The sequence below is a fragment of the Rhinolophus sinicus genome, linkage group LG14 (genome assembly GCF_036562045.2).
Source record: "Rhinolophus sinicus isolate RSC01 linkage group LG14, ASM3656204v1, whole genome shotgun sequence".
Taxonomy (NCBI): Eukaryota; Metazoa; Chordata; class Mammalia; order Chiroptera; family Rhinolophidae; genus Rhinolophus; species Rhinolophus sinicus.
The window spans coordinates 34,012,977-34,036,407 of record NC_133763.1 but is presented as its reverse complement, the minus strand read 5'-3'; the positions used below and the strand labels follow the sequence as shown (position 1 = coordinate 34,036,407).

Here is a 23,431-nt window from a genome sequence, read left to right as displayed (position 1 = left end):
CAGCCTGTGTGTCTTTTGATCCGAGGTGAGTCTCTTGTATACAGCATATGCAAGGGTCTTGTTTTCTTATCCACTCAGCCAGCCTATCTTTTGAATGGAGCATTTAATCCATTTACATTTAAAGTGATTATTGATAGGTACATAGTTATTGCCACTTTATTATTTGTAGTTAGATTGTTTTCATCTTTCTTCTGTTTACAGTAGCGCTTTCAACATTTCCTTCATTGCTGGCTTGGTTCTTTAGCTTATTCTTTTCTGGGAAGCTCTTTATCTCTCCTTCAAATTTAAATTACAGCCTTGCTGGATAAAGCAATCTAGGTTGTAGGTCTTTGTTTTTCATCACGTTGAATACCTCCTGCTACTCCCTTCTGGTCTACAAAGTTTCTGTAGAAAAGTCATTTGATAGTCTTATGGGAGTTCCCTTGTATGTAACCTGCTGTCTTTCTCTTGCTGCTTTTAGGATTCTTTCTTCGTCTTTAACCTTTGCCATTTTAACTATAATGTGTTAGTGTGGGCCTGTTTGGGTTCATCTTGGTTGGAACTCTCTGCACTTCCTGGGCTTGTATGTTGATTTCCTTTACCAGATTAGGGAAGTTTTCAGTCATTATTACTTCAAATATGTTCCCGAACCCTTGCTTCCTCTCTTCATCTTCTGGTATTCCTATGACGTGTATGCTGTTGTGCTTCATGTTATCTCACAGGTCTCTTAAACCATTTTCATTGTTTTTTTCTTTTTTTCTTTTTGTTGTTCCGCTTGGATGATCTCTGCTAGCTTGTCTTCTAAATCACTGATTCAACCCTCTGCCTCATTTAACCTGCTGGTAATTCTATCAAGTGTGTTCTTTATTTCAGTTATTGTATTCTTTAGTTCTAATTGGTTGTTCTTTATGACTTCTTTATCCTTCTTTATGTCATCACTAAGCTCCTTAAACATTCTTATCATCAGTGTTCTAAATTCTGTGTCTGGTAGGTTGGTTACCTCTATTTCGTTTAGTTCCAATTCTGGAGTTTTCTTCTGTTTTTTTATTTGGGACATGTTTCTTTGTTTCCCCATTCTGGCTGACTCTCTGAGTTTGCTTCGATGTATTAGGTATATCCCTTAGGGTTCTCAGTCTTTGATGGGTGGTCTTATGTAATATGAGTCCTTTATATTTGACTTGCACCACTTTCCTATTCTCCCGTGCATGTGCTCCAGAGGTGACCCTTGTGTTGTGTGTATTCTCCTGTTAAAAGTAGAGCTTTAAATTGCTTTTGGCTTGTCAGTAGGTGGGATTGACTCCTAGGCTGACTAGTTATGATAATTGACTATGCCTGCAGTGGATGAGCTGCTGTGTCAGGGTTGACCCCTCAAATGAGGCTTGGTTCCTATGGGCTCTTGTGCCTGTAGAGAATTCCCTCTGGGTGTGTCACTTATAGGTGAAACCCAGTAATACTCTGGTTTGGTCTGGAGTTGAACTCTGGGCATGTTGAATCTTGTGCCTCTTGGGCTCGGCCCTGGTGTAAAGTGATTTCAGAACAAATCAAATCAACAAGCACAGCAACTACAACAAAGAAAAAAGCCAGTACACTCACAACTGATAACCAACGTTCAACACAGGCAAAAATATCAAAAATACAAAAAAAAAAAAAAAAAATTCAATACAGAAGAATGGAAAGAGGGAGGAAAAGTAAGGTAAGGAAAAGCATAAAGAGAGAGAGAGAAAGGGGATAATGTGTGTGTGTGTGTGTGTGTGTGTGTGTGTGTGTATGCTAAAAATGATATTAAAAAAAGAAGAAGAAGAAAAAAAGCAGTGCCAGTCTTGAGCCCACCAAGCTATCTGCAGGTTCTCCTCTGCTGTACAAAGAATCCTCTGCATCTTGTGGAGGCAGAGCCAGCCACCTGGTGCCCAGTGACCTTGGCACTGCAGTTCTAGATGAATGGGGCTATGGGGTGTGGTTCGTAGTTGTGGGGACAGAGCAAGGAGTGCAGTTTCCAGGCTCTAGGCCTCACGTGTAAAGGTACTGGCTCAGGTAGTAAATGGCCATCAACTGTGATTGGATGGCCATCATCTTTGGCTAGTTGGCCATCAGCTGTAACCAGTGAGCCATTGGCTACTAATATAACTGCTGTGGCTACGCTAGCAGAAAATGGGGGCTATTGAGAAGTTGGTGGCTGAGCTAGCAAGAGCGGATTGCAGTTAGCACCGCGGATTGCAGCTAGCAAGTGAGGTTGGATACCGGGGAGAAGTGGACGGCAGGTTGTGGATAGTGTGGCTCCTGCTTCCTGTGTCTCCAACCCAGCTGCCAGCGAGAATATAGTGGTGTGACTCCCTTATCTATAGCTCCATGGGTGTTCCTTTTTGGCCTCATCTTATCCTGTGTTCTTATGTGGAGCAGGGCTAGAGACCTCACCTGTTACCCCGTGTGACAGTAGTGTTTAAAAAGTCAGTGCAGTTTCTGCTCTCTCCGGCACAAACACGCTGAAAGCACCACAAGCAGCCACTATGAGGTGGCTTTATTCCCTGTGCCCAGGTCTCCTGAGTCTTAAGGCACTTCTTCTGTTAGGGGTGCGGGTGCGCGAGATTTCTGAGCTGCTGAATGCCCAGAGCTGCCTCTGTCACCTGCTGCTGACCCGTGGGTGTGTCTCCGCCACTGTAGTAGCCCTGGTGCTAGCAGCCCAGAAAAGGGGGGCTGGTGAGGGAGGAGTCTTTTGTCTCTGCTCTGGACTCTTCCCTAGGTCACAGCTGCAAACCCGGCTTTTCCCAGATCCTGAGTGCTCAGCAACTCTGTAATCTGACACTGCTCCTCAGTTTAGGGACCAACTTGAGACTCTGGAAGGCAGGGGTAGGATTGCTGTGGGAGAGTGGGGGGAAGGGCCCGGGTATGGAGTTTGCTTTTTGTCTGTCCTGGGGCCCAGCTAGAGATGTCAGCTGAGGTTACTGCCTCAAACGCTGGATACTCTGACCTCTTGGCAGGACAGAGATCAGCTGTTGGGCGCAGGGAGAGAGCCCAGAGCCTGGTTGCTGCAATCTCTGGTCTGCGTTCTGGGGCCCCGTGTCACCACCGCCATGGATGCTCGCCGCGTCTCCACAGTGCTCCCTTCCCTCTTCCCCTGCTCGCCCAGTTTGCCCTCCTTCAAGCAATCCTCCTGTGAGTCTTTTAGCTGTTCTGTGTGATGAGCAGAGAGTCCTTTGATGGGTTATAGATGTTCAGTTTGTGGTAAGTTCCGGAGGAGAACTCAAGAAGCCCGTCTCATTGCCACCATTCCTTGTATTTTTTATAAACAGAAATATTTACATAAAGTTTTAAAGATCAGATTAAGGTATACTGCACTTTATTGGTAGATTGGAGACCCTTTTTGATCGATGGCAAAAACATTCGAGGAAGAGGCTTACTAATGATTAATATAACTAAGAAGGGATGAGATAGAATTGAAAACTAAAGTTCCAGTCCTGGATATGTTGCAATACAATAACTTGCATTGGAGTTTTTCGTATTTATATTTGCAAACATTCTGGAAGGGATCTATGAAAACATATATTCTAGTCCCCTAATGTCACAGGTTTATTTGTTTAGTAACTTCTGATGGCCTGCTATCCCACGCACTGAGCTAGGTCCTGGGGGTAAAAGGGTGAACATAAATGCAGACCTTGCCACCAGCAATGCAATTTAACAGGGAGACCCATAATTGCAATAAGTTGTGCTGGGAGAAGTTGAGCGTCCTCTGGAAGCACGGAACACAATCTGAGGGTTCAGAGAAGCTTCTTAGAGGAAGTGGGGTGTAAACTGAAGTCTGAGTGCTGTGTGGGAGTTTCCAGGTGGAGTGGGGGTGGGAGGGAGGGAGCCACAGGGAAATTATGCAACTTGCTTAACACCACAATGTTAGAAAAAGTACTCATTTTACAGTCACTTTCAAAAGCTATATATTTTTTTAAAAAGCATGTCTTTGGAAAGTTGTCATCAGCCTACTTATTTCATGCATGTTCTCATCTTTATAAATGAAGATCTGAATTTTCCATTTTTATTTCTAAAATTTAACTTTTTATGATTTCTACTGTTCATTTTCTCGTTATCACACAGTGAACATTTCTTAATGTTCGGCTATGTTATAAGCACTAGGAATACGAGCATGAGTAAGAGAGTCTTTGCCCTTCGGGGACTCACAGGGTAATGGGAGAAGCAAGCATATAAATACATTGTGACATAATGTGCTAATCTGAGGTCACGTTTGGACTGGGTTTTAGAGGTTGAGTAAAAGTTTCTCTGTTACAGTGAATATTATGCTCCAAAATATGAGCTGACAAATGGCCTCATGTGAACAGACAATGGTAAGAAATTCTGTTTAGATGGAGAAGATGATGTATGGGAAAACATGGCAGCAAGTGGATAGGGATAAGATAGCAGAAAATTTGGCTACAAATTTATGTGGGGTCAAGAGACTTAGACACTAAGCTGGGGAGTTTCAGTTTTAGCCTATAGAAATCCAGGTGACAAATGGGGAGGTTTAAATATGGGAGAGATTGTCATTGTCAATGAGCTAACTCTGGTAGGTGCTGGATGTTCCTTCTGTCTACTTGGGTTTTGATCTTTTTGTCATATTCTTCAAATAGTTGGGAATTAGAAACCGTGAAATCACCTTTGAGGTGGTTCCTATCAAAGCAAATGTGTTTTCTAGTATCGAATGTCTGGGTTAGGTAAAGTAACTCACCCGATCACCAGTATGCCCCAACACTGTAGGTTCCCTGATGGGAAGCTGCTCTAGCAAGAAGTTTAGTATTAAGGAAGGGAGAGAACTATGCTCAAATGGACAGCTCCCAAACTATAGGCACGACAGGGGAATTGTACCTGCCTAATTTCTTCTTCCAGATTCACTAATTACAATTACTAATGTCAACTTCTTAAGGAGAGGTAAATAAGATACAGACAGACACCATGAGTGTTATAGCAGTAACTGTTTCCCCATATCGGAGGAGAAGTCAGGGTGTATAATAAGCGTATTCCTCCTGGTTGCAGTAGTGTTTAAAAAAAATGGCCTGGAATTAAGACAGTTAAAAGACTGTTTTCATTAAAGTGGCTACTGTTAAGGCCTAGATTAAGGTAGAGGAGGTAGAACTATAGAAGAACATTTAGAATCAAGACGTATATTTTTAAGTAGATTAGTCAGGATTTTGTCATCTGTTTGATAAGAGGTTGAATGTGGAGTATGTAGCGTGGGAGTCTGACCAGATGTCCAGATGCAGATAGAACTCACAAATGCTGCAGGTGGGGCAGATCTGAGGGAAATGGTGATGTGTGGTATTTGAATTTGCTAATCCATTCAACAACTGGAAATGGGATGAGAACTAAGAAAACAGAGAATGAATGAAAGCAAACATTGGGAATCATTGTATGAAGATAGGACAATTAAGTTTGCAAACTTTCCACCATGTGAGCACACAGTGGAAAGTTCGCGAACTTAATTGTCAGATCTTTCGTATAGCATTTGTCTTTTCACTGTCATAACCTAGTGCTTAGAATAGTGGCTATTCATGATTGAATGAATGAATGAAAGCCATAATAACATAGAGTTTAGATAACAACTTCTTAAAAGTATGATAGAGTGTATGTGGCATTTCTTCTGGAAATCCAGAAGCATCTCACCTCAATTCCATGAAGAGGAAAAAGTCAGCTTTTATTACCGCTGCTTTTCCGATGGTCAATATCTTAAGTAGAACATGGCATTCAGGACAGTTTTATTCTATGGTTCTTTACCGTCTTCCACTTACTAATGCATGTGGTTCCTTCTGCTATCATTTCATTTTATAATGCCTGAGTAATAAAACACTGACATATGCTTTGTATTGGACATATCACGTATTGAGCATGAGCCCTTTTCAGTCTTTTCTGTACATTGCCTTGCTTTTAACTGTATTTTGTGGGAGGGTGGGGGTGGGGGAGGACATTCTCAGGAACCCAATAGTAAAACTATACGTATTTTCTTAACAATTGTCCTTCCTAATTATCAGATTTTTTTTCTGGCTGAGAGATTTATTGTTTTTCTATTATAAAATATACTGTGCACAGTGAGCATGAAGTGGTGGAATCTAATACAAGTACTGGCATTTCTTCAAAATAACCATCCAAAATAATGGAATCTTTGCACAGTTCTTTGAAATTATTTTAAAAGGGTGGAGGTGATGAGGAGGGAGGTCAAACTGATAACAGTGTTGGAAATGATTGGGAATCAACATCACATCACTTACAGCTGCCTGAGACATCCATTTGAAGCACAACATGATATTTCTGTAATTATTTTATTTCCCTCTAATAACTGCATAGGAATAGGTTTGTTTCCCCCAGTGAATAGCTCTGTTCAGATTCCCTTATCTTTATTTTTCAGGTTTCACTAGTGGTTGATATCATAAGAATTCTTACAGGGAGACAGTGGATAAATCAGTAGTTTTCCATCAAATCAAAGATTACATACAAGAAGTAGAGCAGTGGCATGTATTAAGTTTTGTCCTGGAAAGAAGGTAGAAAATGGAAAAATATCATAATTGTTTCACAGAACAGAAATCATAAAACATAGCCGATGTTATTCAACGTGTCCTCGTATAAGTGAATGGAACAGATGTCCTGAGGTTTACTGACGATGGCCTGTGGTATTTGTCTTTGAGACACTAGCTTAGCTTATGGTATAGGAGAAGTTTATTCTGAAACCTAATAGTCTTGTGAAATGTTAAACTACACTAAGCTGCTTTGAGAGGTAAAAATCAAGATGCAAAATCTAGGTAAATTATAAAGTGCTGATGCAGAATTTATACTAACATTCTTAGTAACATGTATGCTGTGTTGCAGATTATTATTGTTAATTGCTTTGTGTTCTTGGCTCCAAGCACAAAAATAACAATATACCTATTTACGATAGTCTTTGATTATATTAGACATTGACCTGCATAAATGTAAGCTGTAATTATATAAGTTGAAAAATTACTTTGACTCATATTTAATAGCTATCCTCTAAATATGGATGGTACCCAATTCAAATGTAATATGCATGTATGCATGTGTAATTTATTAGGCGTGCCTACTCTCTAATATTCATCAGAGGTCCCACCCAATCTTTACACGTACATGGACTAATGTTATCCAGTGCCAACCTTTTTTCTATGCTAGCCATACTTATAATATTTTTAATTATGAAGTTCTCTAAAGTTTTTTCAAAGGACTTTTACTCACATAACCATTTTTTTTCCCCACACAAGTGCATGAAAGAGTTTTAAGCATACTATGCAGTAAGTGTTCGGCAAATACCCAATGACATTCCAAGCCCTCTGGAAAGTGTATTGACAATTCAGTTGGTTTAATATGGCCCCATGTTTCCCCTATATTTGCACACTGCTGCCAAGTGAACTTCTGCATCACCAGCATTGTTACATTACTCTCACACTTTAAGATCTAAAATTATTCTCCCCGATGGTAGGATTGAAACCAATTGCCTCAATTTAATTTTGACGCTTCTAATCTGCTCACCTACATACTTGTGGAACCTTATTTTCCATTCTTTCTTTCTGTATTTATTAAGTATATAAGATTCTGTGTTAGGTTCTGGGTACACAAAAATGAATACATTTTCCCTGCTATGGGAGCTTGCAGTCTAATAGAGGAAAAAAATGCACATAAATAAAAATGTCATTAACTAAAAAGTGACTCAAGGAAAAATAGATAAACTGCTCGTGTTACACACGAAATGGAGAGATGACTTCCAGCTGTAAGAATCAAAGAAGGTTTTGTGGAGGCAATGGCGTTTGTAATAGAGTTGAGGACTGGGTAGGAATTAAGAGAACAGAGACATGGGAAAGCACATTCCATCAGAGTGAACAAACTGGATACATACATGGAGTAGTTCCTTCAGCTAGATCATAAGGCACAGCATGAGAAATAAAGGTGGAAACTGCTAATTCACAAAGTATTTTTAGGGTTAGGCTAAGGTATCTGAATTTTATTCCAAAGTTGGTGGGTACTGGAAATCTAAAGGGGCATGTTGATTAAATATGTTTCCCTCACACACAGAGGAACAGGTAATTAAATATGTGTCTCCTTTTTGGCCCCTGCTCTTTTCCAATTTCACTCTATATATCTTCTATATTCTAAATCATATTGAGAATAGGACTACAGGGCTGTAAATCAACAGGAGGAAAAGAAATTTAATTGTGTATGTACAAGAGGCCCATAAGAATATGAGACCCACGGGCAGTTGGGTAATTGAGGCTTACATGCCATCCTGAACTAAGTACAAAGGGGTAAGGGTCTGGGACTTCAGAGGGGAGGAAGAACACCTACAGGTAGATGGGAAGAGCAACCCGTTGCCGTACCGCACAGCCCCAAGGACCTCAGACAGGACTGTGAGTTCCAGGCCTGCTGCTCACACCCAGCCGCCACGCCGAGCCCACACTTTCGGTCATTGCTAGGCATAGTTCTCTTTCTGCCTGAGACCCTCTATCTAAACTCTTTCAGGCAGTTAAGGGGAGGTGAAAAAAAAAAAAAAAAAAAAAAAGCTCTTCCTGAGTCTTTTGGGCCTTGATTGTCTTCAGCTCAAAATTGTCCATGTGCCAAAGTAGCACACGGTGTGTCAGCCTTTCCTGAACCCATCAGAATAAATGAAGAGATGGATAAATATAGGGATGATAGTGTTGGGATGAAGAGAATGAACTTGTTGCTTTATTCTCCATGTCCCCACAGAAAATTCACCGTAAACACAAGAGTATATGAAAGTGGTGTTTATGTGTAGTGTCGTCTGAGGGCCAGCGAGCCATCCTCCTGTGGAGAGAATGGCTAGATGCTGGGCACTTTCACTTACATAGAAGCGCAGATTCCTACTGGTCACCCCGCTTCTGCTCCTGCTGCCTTGTAATCCGACCAGAATCAGCCTTGAAACAGCAATTACATCATTCCATTCCCCTGTTGCAAACCCTCCAGCAGTTTCCTACTTTATTTAGACTAAATTCTTCCCAATTCTCAAAGCCCTCCTTCGTCAGGCCTCTGCCGATCTCTCAGGCGTCCTCTCTTCTCACTTTGTTGCCTTGTTCCACCCCCACAAAGCCCCCCTTCTACCTTTCAAGTGCCTCCACCTCCTGTTCTCCTAATTCCTCCGCAACCCTTCCCTCTGCCTGGAAAGATCTGCCTCAAGGTCTTCCCATGCTGCCTCACTCTTATCCTTTATGTTTTAGCTCAGATGGCAACTCCTCACAGAGCCCTCCATGACCCTCCATCCCCTCTGTGACCTAAAGTACCTCTCCCGCTTCTCACACTCCTCACCTTATAACACTCTCTTTCATGTAATACGCTTCATAGCCATTTTCACTACCACATAGTTCACTTGTTTACTTTTTATGTTTTATCTTCTGCCAGCTGGGATGTATACCCCACAAGGACAGGCCCCTCATCTGTGGTTTACTACAGTGCCTACAGCAGGATTTAGTACATGGTAGACAATACATATTTGCTGACTGAATATATGAATACAAGCTAGCGCCTTAATTTGCTTCTATGCAATCATTAAACTTCCAGAGGGTTAGTCCTGTGTGCACTGCGTTGCCATCTTTGCAGAGCTTCTCTCCTTAACCCCTTTATGCTGCCCTTTTTCACTCATCATTTACCTGCAAATGTCATCTTTCACTGCTCATTGACCTCCAGATTGCCAAATCTAGTTGCCTACCTTACATTTCTCTTGTATTTGATGTTTCTTGAAATGATTTCTTCCTGGCTTGTGTGAGCCAGAAATATCTTGATTTTCATGCAACTCTGATGTTTCCTCCTCTTGGCTTTCGTTCAGGTTGTGCTTGATGTCACTTTAAAAAAAATAACTGGTTGACTCCATTTTTACCTGGATTTCCGTTTTTCTTCAGGAACTTTATCCATGCTTATGATTATAGCTAATCCTAAAGAGGTATCTCCAAATGCTCCTAAAGACCTCCAGGCTTCTCTACTTGGTACATCTGTTGCTGATTTGTAGTTAGATTCAAACTCTAAGAGTGTGACCTGGGCAACTTACCATATTCTGCCGTGTATAATGCGCACCTCTTTGCCCAAATTTGTGAGGGAAAAATAAGGATGCACATTATACATGGGTAGAACTAATTCCATATCTGTTATATATAAATGTTTTTAATTCTTCTATTCATGCTTATTAGTTAAAAGTGTGACTCTAGAAATCAATAACGATATCCATATGCAAAATGATACCCTGAAATAACGATAATCAGTTTTGTTGAACTTATGATGAACTTGCAACGATGAAGAGCTCTTGGCCTTCTATGATGCATAAATATCGTAAATTTGTTACTGGCACATCAAATTTCTTGGATCTTGTGTCTGTGCTTGTGTTTTGTAACTATTTGTTACATAAAGTTTCTTGTACCATAATGTTTAAAAAAATGGTAACATTCCTTTATAATACAAAAAACAAGTACCTAAATGTAAACAAAAATTTGAATTAAAAAATTAAAATGCAAGATTTTTCCCCCTAACAGTTTGGGCCAAACATGTGGTTGTGTATTAAACACAGTAGCATATTTATACACAGCAAAATACGGTACCTCAGTCTCAGTTTCCTCAACTATAAGATTGAAATAGTACATATTCTGTGAGGATCCAAAGAGACAGTATATGTGTTGCCTGGTTTAGAACCAGCCACACATTTGTGGAAGCACTCAACAAATGTTTGTCATTATAATCATTATGAATCCCATTGAATCTAGTCTTTGTCAAAACCACAGGTAAGGTATTCCTTGACTGTATGGTATTATACCTAGTGCTCTATGTAAAGAAACTATATTTCTGGATTGTGCATTTACTTATGTACTAAAATTGTCTAAAAGAAATTCTACTGTGTGTTTTAAGTTTGCATTGAAGTACGCCTACAGCCGATTGACAAGGAAAAAAAGTCATAAGATGGATATCAAAAAATAACATTAATGAGCTGCTAAAGCTAAAATTACAGGAACTTATGAAATTGGTTAAACATAAAAACCATTAAACTGTTTACTGAAGCTTCACAGATATACTGCAGCTAATGAGCATTTCTGCTATTTAAATAAGCCCAAATTGAACACACATTACATGGATACATAATTAGTCATGGCAGTCAAACACACACAGACTTACTTTTAAAGCTCTATTTAGGGATCTTTTCCATTTGATTTATTTTGTTAATTAAAATATTTTTCAGTATTCAGTTATATTTTAATAATATTGTTTTTACAAGTAGTATAATTTACTACTGGCTTTCTGTTTGTTTTTATTTAGTCTTTAAATGGAACCAATGGGGATCTTATATTAAACATTTTTCTTAACCCTTTTCTGTAATTATTTATGTCACTCATGGTATCATTCAGCATTTTAGAAATTTCTTTCACTGAAAAGTATATATAAAACATTTCAGTAGCCTTCTACTTTTTTCACTCTCTTCTAATTATCGAGAAGTATTAAGCACCCAAATGTGCATAGAATTATGATGATTATGGTCCAAATCAGATTAAAGGATAATCTATTCCTTCAAGGAGTTTGTAGTCTTAAGTAGATGGTATCATTGAATATAAATAAGCAAATCAAAGTGTAGCATTTGGGAATCCAACAGAGAATTTGAAAACAATCCCCATATATTTCCTTCAAGGACACTAGCCTCCTTGAGGAGATGTCTTCCAGATAAAATGAAATCAAATCTTCAAGGAGGTTAGAGTTTTAAATAGATGGAATTATTGCAGAGAAATAAGCAAATCAAGGTGAAGTGCTTGGACAATTTTAATTCTGAATTGATTAGTTGGTCAGTTTAGGAAATGAGAATGAGATTCCCCATAGAATACAAGGAAAACAAAAGGAGTTGCTACAGGCTATTATTGACATCCATCTTTTGTATTTAATTCAGGGAGCCTACGCTTGTCCTGAGCATGGAGGAGAACAAAAGTAAATCTGTATTTTATATTGCCTGGATTCTACAAGCATATCCAAACTGAACATTATTTAACCATAGCAGTAGGGAAACCAAATAGTTACATCAATCAAAAGAAATTAGCCAAGTGGCTGTTTTTTCCTAGTCAGTGTGTTTGCCACTGTAGAGGCTTTTTTATTCATGTATTTTTATTTTTCTTAAAGAAAAATATTTGGGCTTCCTCTCTACAATGAGCTGACTTTCTGATTGTGGAAATAAGACTTACAAGAAAAATAATAAATTAAGAAAACATAATATGAGTGCTAAATAATGGAACAACAATTACATTTTTCGTATTATATTTTTCAAACAAAAAACATTTATTGAGTTCCTCTTGTATGCCAATTATTGTGCTAGATGCTGGGGAAGGCTCTGACTCAGATTTGGGTCCTGAAGTCAAGGAGGGAAGGAGGCAAAGCAAATAGTAACTGAAATAAAGTCACATGGGCACTAGTTTAACAGAAAGTGGTTGTGGGTAATTTAGCAGAAAGGAAACAGAGATGGTTCCATTGGAACAGATGACCTAAAGTCTGTATCTGTAAAGCTGGTTAATACTAGAATTCTTTGCTATCCCTCCACCCTCCATCTGCTTCATTTTAGTTACTACCATGGTTCCCAGTAGCGAAGATTTAGGAGACTTTTGTTGGCCCATTCTTAGCTTTCTCTTGCCCCCATACCAAGGGCTAGTGGCAAGGGGGACTTTGGAGTCACAAAGAACTATGCTCAAATACTGGCTCTGCCACCTACTGGCTAGCTTCAGGATGATAATATCTACCTTAAAGAGTTGTTTTGTGGTCTACATGAGATATCGTGTGGCAATATTCAGTATCATGCCTGCCTCATTCAAGAGGTCAATAATTGCTTTTCTTAACATTCTTTATTATATGAAGATGATATAAATGAGAGGTAAGAAGTAACAGGAGAGTTTCCTTTGGATGAATTGTCACAACATGGTCACTGACTGGGTGTTGAGATAACCAGAGAGAGAAGATTCAAAGATCATGCCAAGGAGTTTATGATCTACTTCTAGGCCGTTTGAGGAAGCAGAAGAGGAAAACACAGCAGTGAAGACTTCAAGAGTCCTCATGGAATCAGGTTGAAAAGCATAAAGTATGGTGTCTGTCATGCAGGGTCTCTGGTCCTGTTCCCCACACAAGAACGCAGGACGTGGTGAGGCCAAAAAGGAACACCAATGGAGCCATGGATGGGGGGTTCATATCACTATATTCTTGCTGGCAGCTGGGTTGGAGATACAGGAAGCAGGCTTCACATGATGCACAATCTGCCGTCCGCTTCTCTGCCAACCAACCCCACTGCCAGTATAGCCACGGCAGTTATATTAGTGGCTAATGGCTAACTGGTTACAGCTGATGGCCATCTACTACCCAAGCCAGCATCTTTCTACATGAGGTCGAGAGCCTGGAAACTGCTCTTCTGGCTCTGTCCCCACAGTGTCCTTGAAGCCAAAAGAGACTTTTATGAGGAAGAATTGATTGTCTTGAATGCTGCTGAGAAATCAAGGAAGGTAGTGCCATAATTAGGGTGAGACAGGTGAGGTGCCTGTCTGTACTTGCACAGTCTTGAGCCCAGGGACCTTCTTAAGTCTTATTCTTTGGGTGACTTGCTCAACTAACTCTTGCTCTGGACCTGAACCAAGGTGTTCACTGAGAAGAGTCACTGAATGTGGCAACCTGGGGCTAATTAATCGTCTTCATGAAAAGAGTTCTGATGAAGCTTTGGGAGACAAATGCAGGGCTGTAATCATTTAAAAATTGGAGATACTGTACATGTATGTACACGGTTATGGGAAACATGTAATTCAGGGGGAGTGACTGGTAACAGAGAAGAGAGAGCATATAACCTAAGGAACAAAAGCCCTACAAGGTAAGAGGAGAGAATCCTGGGGTTAATGTGCAGGGACTGGCCTTGGATAAGAGGGGGTAGAGTGGGCACAGATCCAGTAAGTTGGTAGTTTGGGCAATGAGAAGACAAAGGAGTTCCCAATGATAGCTTCTGTATTCTTTATGAAGTACAAGTCAAGTTCTTCTCCTGACAGCGGGGAAAAGAGAAAGGAACCAGTTGCTTAGAGAATAGAAAATGTATAAATGGAGGTCACTGATAACCAGTCATGAAAAGGAGGAAGGCCCAGAGGAAGCTTTGAACTGGGGTTTCCATATGATGATTTGGAAGGGACAGTAGAGCATTCAGGTTGGAGTCTACCAGGTAGCTGAAAGGGCCAGAATAAAGGAATTTGAGATAATGTTTGAGGTCGTTTTCATAGAGGGGAAGTTAAAGGCACAAGATGACTACACTTTCTAACACATAAAAATGTGGTAGACTGACTCTTTTAGCGCTGGTAAGAGGAAAATAAAGAGGGAAGAAGGAGTAGGAGCCCAAGAAAGGCAGTTTCAAATGAGGAAAGCCCGAATGAAATAGTATTCTGCATAGCGAAGAAGGAGATCAAAATGAATGTGATTCAACTTGGATGCTACAGAAGGCAAAAGGGAGGTGGACCGAGGTCCCAGAATGTGGTGACTGTGGAGACCATGCTTTCCTTAGAGGGACAGACTGGAAGGAATAATTGGGCAGTGAAAACAGTAGACAGTCTGTAAATTATTCTAAGAAATTTGGTAAATGAAGATGTGAGAATAGCAGTGAGAACAGAGAACCATGTCAAAACCAGCTTTCAAAATAGGAGATGAGAGGAGAGGCGAGCAGAAGAAGTAGAATATACTAAGGGGAGTCAGAGATGATATTTGAGGTCCTGGAGGAGCCGGATGGTGCAGAATCAAGGTTAACTTTTGAGGGTTTTACAGAAATAAAATGATGAATCTTCATTGTGGGTGACATTGTGTTTGGGAATGGGTAGCATGCTGCTTCAAGTACTTAGAGGCAGAGGGAGCTGTAGTAAAGGCAAAACCCATGCCATCTGGGCTTGATTATTCTTAGTTGAAGGCACTCTCTGGTTCTGTGTCTTCCCTAGTTGTCCTATTGAAAGAGATCTCTGCTACCCTGACCCTGCAATTAGAATTTATTTGTTCTGGCTAAGATTTTGCTTTCAGCTCTGATTTACCAAGATTGTTGCCTCAGCCTGCCCTTTTGTTTCATTGTGCTTTTGTCCTAATGGCTAACAGGTTATGTAAAATTAAAAAAACAAGAACACAGATGAATTCATCTATGTTTTCAAGATAGCATTTTATTATAAATGTTGAAATTTTGTATTTCTCCCCCATCGTTTTATAACATCTCAAACTCTCCATAGAATACTAACAATTCTTCTTCATTATGATTTCTGTTGAATTGTTTATGGAGAATTAATTTATATTTATGTACAAAAATATAACATTCTTAACACCATTTTATAAATACTGAGGAATATACTTGTCATATGCTTGTGGGTTTCTCTTCTACATATATGACAGCACAGCTACATCAGTTTAATTGACCTTGGCAATCTGCATCTCCAAGTGATATGTCCCTGAGGGACGTTTTCTGCAATTTTAAGCTGTGGCTTATTGAAGAACTTGTGTGTCACAATACAATTAAGTCTATATAAAAAACAACATTTCATGCATAACATTAAATTGACTAAAAGTTCCTATTTCAAAACCATTTCTTGTTTTAAATCTACCTCAGAGTGTCTTTGTGTTTTTTTTTAAATAAGCTCATTCAAACATAGTAGTAATTAAAACAGAAAATTAACATAAATCTCTAATGTTTGGTATGAATTGAGGATGTTTTTGTTCTTTTTAAAGACTGCATAAAATTCTAGACACCATATCATTTAACACATTTCTCTCCCATTTGCAGAATAATATAGACTGTGAATAAGCATGTTTTGGGGTTTTTTTTTTCAAGTGCTTTTTCTGTTCAACTATGGAGCTACTGGGACATATGCTGCCTTCTCCGTCAAGATGCAATCTCATAGAAATCTGTGGGAATACTGTGCCCGATCATAACAGAAAATCTCTTTCCCCCACCCCTGTTATGTTATAAACAAGAAAGAAAGGATACAGTCCTATTAATATTCATTTAACACTTCATAGGAAATGGCAAGTAGTTATTTGGTTTGCAAATGCAAATATACATTTTTCATCCACTTATGCTTTCACTCCTTCCAAGCTAGAAAACGGCAGAACAGAAGATGTGTGTCTGAGATTTGTTTTCATTGTGTTTAAAGTGAATTGTATCAGCAGAGATGTAAGAGAGCCCTGAGGAGCTCATAGAAGGGTACTTACCATGAGGACGAGGGTGACAATCTAAGTAGTTAAATAAACGAACTCTTTTCTGTCAAATTATGAATAAAATGCATGTGGATTTTTTTTAACTCAATCTTTGATTTGAGCTATAAGTTAAATACTTTGGAGCTTAAAAATATGGGTAAATAATAGAAATAACTCTATTATATTTCAAAAGAGTCATTGAAATCATGAAAGGTGTTGTTTGGATCCATAATACCAAATTCAACAAAGTTTCAATAAATTCATGAATTTATTCTCTCTCTCTCTCTCTCTCTCTCTCTCTCTCTCTCTCTCTCTCTCTCTCTCCCTCCTTCCCTACACATACACACACACACACACACACACACAGAGGGTGTCAAAAATGTATATACGTTTTAAGAAGGGAAAAAAACTGTATTAAAATTGCATTGATAGTAACCACTTTGAGCACCTCTTGTAATTGCAGAAGTCAAACATGACTTGTGTTCATCTTTTGCTATTGGTATATATTGAGTACTACAATTTTAATACAGCTTTTTTTCCTTTCTTAAAATGTGTATACATTTTTTGGGCACCCTCTGTATGTATGGGTGTGTGTGTGTATGTGTCTGTGTGTGTTTGTGTGTGTGTATATATGTTTACATTGAGTCCACTGTGCCTACAGGAAAATGATCCTAACCATTTGATGTTCAAGTTGTAATGAACAGTCATCTTTGCATTGGCTACTTAGTGCCGCTGACAGAAACCGTTTGTGACCCACCGTGCACTGGTTTTATTCATATAAGTTGTTCATGTCCTACTTTTCCAAGGATCCTTTATAGATATTGAAAGTCAAAGTGTTAGATACTAAAATGGAAACAAATGATCTCTATTTTGTTTGACATAAGCGTTACTATAAGATGTTAAATACCCTTACAACCAGCTGCATGGCCTCTCATTATCGTTTCTATTTATTTCTTAAGTAAAAGAGCATATTCAATTTGAAGTCCTCCAAAAAGACTAAGGGGGGAATTCAGTAGATAATTTTCAAAAGGTGGCCTAGATAATTTTCAGTGTGAAAGAAAATACTTTTCTATTTTGGAATACAGTGTGAGAGAGTTGTTTATTAGTGAGGTTATCTGGATTATTAACAATGATAAAAATAATCAAAATAGTTGATATTGAGGTCCAAGATTTCACAGTATAAATGAATCAAATATTGAGGAAAAGAGCATATTTTTAAAGTAAATATTAGTATGTGTGAATGTTTAGGGACATACAATAATGCAATGTGTATACAATGGAAAGAACCATGAATAAAACAACACTTTTGAATTCACAAATAAATGCTGCTCAGTGACTTATGGTGTTGCTGCTAAATATTTTAAGAAATGCAAGAGTTATTTATTAAACTTGAAGTAACATCTCCTGACTACTATCTGACTGAGTTAGTGATGGAGCTCTAATATTAAAGTGAATCATACTATGTACATTTTTAAAGCATAAGAAATTATCAAGCACATTACTCAAGAACTTCAATTTAATTCCACAAGCATTTATGCAGCACCTACTGTGTATAATACAGTGTACTCAAGGGTAGATTCAAGCACTATAAGCCCTGAAGTTTATATAATTTGAGGACTCCTCTATAAAGAAAAAAAATTACGTATTCAAATTTCGTCACTGGGCCCTGAAAGAGACCCATGTAAGTCAGGGACCCTGGAGCTTAAGCTTCAATAATTTCACAGTATATATGTCTTTAACTATAATAGCTGCTGAGGGAAATCAAAGATAGCTAAATCATAATCCCTCGTTGCTCAAGCTTAGAGTGAAGTCTGTGCTAACTGTCAAGGATATTCTTGTAAAATATAAAAAAAATGTGTAAATGAGCTTTGATCACCTAGTGAAATAATCTTGAATTCCTTCTCATTTAAAAACCATTTTTATTTCATATCACTATAAAAGACAAAGTTATATCACAGGTTTTTTTTATTAAAGTTTATTGGGGTGACAATTGTTAGTAAAGTTACACAGATTTCAGGTGTACAATTCTGCAATACATCATCTATATATCACATTGTGTGTTCACCACCCAGAGTCAGTTCTCCTTCCATCACCATATATTTGATCCCATTTACCCTCATCTACCACCCCCCTTTGGTAACCACTAAACTGTTGTCTCTCTCTATGATTTTTTGTTTCTTCATTTGTTTGTCTTATTCTTTTGTTGTGTTCAGTTTTATATACCACACATCAGTGAAGTCATATGGGTCAAAGTCTTATATAAAATAGGTCATTTTTTACATAGGAAAATTCTTTTTTACCCCTTGCATATGTATATATCCCATTACATAAACCATTTAGTGATGGTGTGTTAACAGTTACCATTATTATAAAAGGTTGAATTGATAAGCAATACTCACTACTGACTTTCTTGCACCTCAAGTAACTGTCAACAGATGGTACTGATGATCTGTTATGCAATAGGGAACAAATGATAAAGGTCTCATTTCCTGTGACCTTTAAAAACATTAGAAAAATCTTCTCAATGTGCCATTCTGCATTGAAAATAATTACACAAATATTTAATTTTACTCTCAATGAAAGGTGATATTGCATCAGAGATACAAACAGTAGCAGATCTAAAATAAAAACCTGAGCACAATAGTGCTGAGCCATCTACTCATTCATTTATTCATTCATCCATCCATTGAACTGAGAGTCTCCTCATTTCCTAATACTCTGTGGTATAGCAGTGAGTAACATGGACTCATTCCTGTTCTCATGGTACGTACAGTCTTGTGGGGAAAACAATCAATAGTAATCCCTTAGTAGGCTTCTAAAATTCTAATATTCTTTAAGTAGAAGGTTACAAATATGTACCAAGGTTTATTTTTACTTCTATTATTGCTCAGAAGAAACTGGTTTTAGTTGCTAGAATAATATTTTTTACATTTCGTTATTTTATATTTGACTCATTAATCTATTCAACAATTAACTTCCAGAATCTTCCAATCTGTTCTTCTTTAGTATAAATTGTTATATTATCTTTTGTATTGGAGTAAAGAATAGCTCCTTTAATCTATCCTGAGATACTGAAATTAAAATTCGTGAGATGAATACCCGGAGAGAACATTGTATCCTAAAAACTGGCTCAGTTTGCTCCATCATATATGGTGCCATCTACCTTTCTTCATTTATTTTCTTAATCAACTCTGTTTCTATTTTACATTCTTTTATGTCTTCAAAATATCAGGAACATGTGTCTGAAGTTTCCTTTAGATATTTTTCTTAAAGGAACACAACGTCTTCCTTGTTCCATGACATTATATTCATTGAAACACAGCATATTTAGCATCTATTTAAGCATATTTAAAACTATTTTAAGGAATTATTGGTAATGTTTGCGTTTGTTGACTTTTGCAAGATAAAACAGAAATTGATACCTAAATGTAACTCTATTCCTGGATCCATTAAATTGTTTAACATTAAGTGCGAATGATTTAGTTTAAATGTTTTCTTTATAGAAGTTCCTGTTGTGAAAGGAAAAGATTGGCCATCGATCCAAATTCACATCATAACTGACACCTGTGACACAGGAACAAGTTTGGAATCATCTGAGTTATAACAAATTTGTGAAAATAATGGTTATGGACAAATAAAGTTTTAGAAAATGCATTTAAAATCCATTTAAAGTGATTTAAGTGGATTTTATATTCATTAAAATATTTGAAGGGGTATACTTTTCTACTTCATGGATTCATACTTCTTAAACATAAATACCAGATCTGTAACATTACCCAAATCTGTGGTCTTTAATTTGTACATGTGAGGTATATTTTGAGTTGGTTAAGTCAATACTTTGAATGTATTAACTCAGATATTTCATTAAATTTCCATTTTTATGCTTCATTAAAAACAGTTGTTTGAATCCCTAGAACAATAATTAAATCAGAATTTTTCTTAATTTTCAAATTATTGTTATGTCATGCACAGATTAGTCATTGCCTGTTGTCTTTCACTTGTTTTCAGTAAAAGAAGCCTTAAGCCCGATAAAATTTAACAGATGGGGTCTCCCAGAAGTAGATCCAGAAACTATGCAAACCAGTGAACCATGGGTGTTTGCAGGTGGTGATATTGTTGGTATGGCTAACACGACAGTGGAGTCGGTGAATGATGGAAAGCAAGCTTCTTGGTTCATTCACAAATATATACAGGTAGGCATTTGCAATAAATTTCAGTTAATTGTTTCCAATGCATAAGTACTTCTTTATTTTTGCTACTCATTTATATGAATATTTCTATATAGTATGTACTAACTATATATGAAATAGGTCACATACATATTTACTCCGATAAGATGTTTTAAATGTGGATTGGATAACAGAACTGTTTAATTGATTGATATTTCATTGTGCACTTCTACCAGTGGAATGCCATGAAGTTATTAGTCCTGCTGTGTTCAAAATACTTACCAATGGCTTAAAGACACCAATAATATTTTTATCAAATCTGAGGGGTACACAATATAATAGGAGAATCTATATTCCCAATGATCTTATACAATACAGAAAACTATGTTGTATATTCATTTGGATCGGATGAGATCCTATCCACTATCCACCAAATTGTATGCACTTAATTGAAGAGAAAACAAATATTTCATAAATTTCCATGCAATTATTTTTTTTTTTCACTATCTAGTTTTGTGATACAAATGTAGAATTTAAAAGTGATAAAATATAAAGTTGAACATGCTCTGGTACAATAACTGTGGTCTTTGGGGAAAAAGCCATACTGCTAATACCAGATCTGTTGTCGTACTTTTTGAAGAAATGCTTCATTTTCTTCTTGCTCTATAATTTAATTAGGTTTAGCGACAGTGACCTCATTTACATAAAGTGTTTTTGGAAAAGCTTGCTTTTGTTAATAAAATTCTTAATCTTTCTCCGGATAGGCTTCCTGTCTCTCTTCTTTTGCTTTCTTTGTTTGTTTTCACATGCTAACAAAATTCATTTTGTCTTTAATACTTTCTTGACTATTTTATTTCCCTTTGCCGTGATCACTTTGTCTATTCTGATTGTCCTACTGTTTCTGTAATTTGTGCAAGACTACTTATCTCCTAGGTAAGGTCTGTACTTAGTACTGATTCTGTTATAATTCTTATGTTCAGTTCACCTACCTACTCCCTCTTCACTCCAGCATCTCGGAGTAGTGGGGCTTTTAAGATGTTTCGGGGTTTGGGCCAGAGTGTGGTGTCCCAGAAATGTAGGGCTGCAGGTATGGATGTAACCAATCTACAGGTTTTGCATGGAGACAAAGATTTAGGAAGCGGTGTTTGGGGAGATGACAATCTAAAATTAAGAAAGCCACCCCATCAGTCATAAATCAAAATGGACTAGGCTAGGAAGAAAAGGGAAAAGGGAATGCAATTTTAACAGAAACCCGGGAAGCCAAGGGGATGAGTAGGTAATGGTGCTGGCTACAAGCTCTGTAGCACTTGTACCCTGGAGTCTCCTTGGCTCAGAAATTCACAGAAGGGGCCGTTCAAGACGAATACCCAGGATTGACTCCTGCTTTACCTCCTTTAGCTCGTCCTGTCCCAAAGCTTCTCACCCTGTATTTTTCTCATTCCACTCTTATTTTCATAAACTCTCAAGGCTCCCAATGGCACCCCTTCCTGCATAACTCCTTAACCCGTATCCCCAGAAGTGTATTCTCTCCCATGATTCAGCTGGTACTGAACATCTTCACTGGTGTGTGTAACCTACCTTTCAAATTTACTGGGCATTTCCACTTGGCTATATATCATACCTACACCTCCAATTCATTTCTTTTAAACCAATCACGCTCTCCCAAACCTGTTCCACTTCCAATGTGTAACATTTCTGATTCCTAGGTTCAAGTCCCCTAAATCAGTAGGGGACTCAGACTTCTAGATTACTCAGATTAATAAATTTTCAAAATCAATTTGAAAACCAATATAGGGCTGAGCTTCTTATTTTACTGAATAATAGCATTAAAAGAAACATTCAAACACATGAAATTATAATATTGACTCACATATATTAACAAGGTTCATGAGAAAAGTAGGAAGCGGCACAGTCTGAGAATAAGAGATACCTCTTCAGAGAACACAGTTGAAAGATTTACACTAGCATGTTCACACACACACACACACACACACACACACACACATTTTTCTCATTCTAAAATAGCACTATAGTACATGCCTTTATTTATGAACTGTTTGTCTAAATTTTCTTCATCTCTCTTGTATGTGTCTATCTCTGTAAAAACTCTTTCATATACTTATTTTAATTTGCTTATTTTGAGTGGAGTATGATTTTTGGTTAACCAGCTATCTCACTGACCAGTCTTTCATCATCTTGAAGAAATGAACATGGAATCAAGAGATAGGTGAAAAGACTCTTGTCTTAGTCCAGACAAAACCTAGTGAATGTGTGAATTCAGGTTGCAGGAGTGAAAATGGAGGGAAGGCAGAGAGCCTAAAGAGATTTGAAAGGTAAAATTGAACATGTAGAAAATGGAAGGTGTTGATGTTTTTCCAAATTATTTAACTCCACTTACAGCTTTTAAATTAAAATGCATCGAGAATATTTACTATGTTTTATGATGATTGTGGTTTTATAGTGCTTCACAATTGTCATTCGAAGTAGTCTTAAGGGTATTTTTCTTTTGACTTCACTTTTTTTATTTTTATTTCCCTAACTCTGATAAAAGAATACTGAAAAGAAAATGATCAATTATTTTACGTTACTACTTATTCATGAAAGGAACAAAATAGACTTTCGGGTATGATTTAAATATATTTAAATCATACCCGAAAGTCTATTTTGGGTAGTGATATATATATATATATATATATATATATATATATATATATATATATATCACTAGAGAAAATAGTGTTTGAAATATAAAATAGAAAAATTGTGACCAGTAAGAGTTTTAGATTTGCCTGAAGGGTTCAGATTTGTCAAATAAAGTGTTTAATTGCCTTTTGCAAATAAAATAGAAATGGAAGATAGGTACAGTCTCTGTCAGGTAAAATCAACATTTCCACCTGCCTGCCAGTGTGTTGGGTGAAAAGTGCTAAGTAGTGATAAGATTACAAATGAACATACACGCAAAGTGGGATTTTTCTTTCTGCATACTGTCATTAACTTAGTTTTAGCCTCTATCACCTCTTAAAATTACCTACACTTTCTCCCCTGTCAAATCCAATGCCCCTACATTGCAGCCAGAGTCATTTTTCTAGAAT

General features: G+C 37.6%; 1 protein-coding gene across 2 annotated transcripts in view; it reads left to right on the top strand.

Moving 5' to 3' along the window:
- The window catches only part of DPYD (dihydropyrimidine dehydrogenase), a 795,862-nt gene that overhangs the window by 335,122 nt on the left and 437,309 nt on the right, over positions 1–23,431 (top strand). Inside the window, exon 12 of one of the 2 annotated variants that reach the window (XM_019747023.2) lies at positions 20,179–20,363. The exons of the other annotated variant lie outside the window; for it this stretch is intronic. Coding sequence (XP_019602582.2) covers positions 20,179–20,363 — 185 coding nt within the window. The remainder of the gene's footprint in view (positions 1–20,178; positions 20,364–23,431) is intronic. 2 annotated transcript variants of the gene reach the window in all.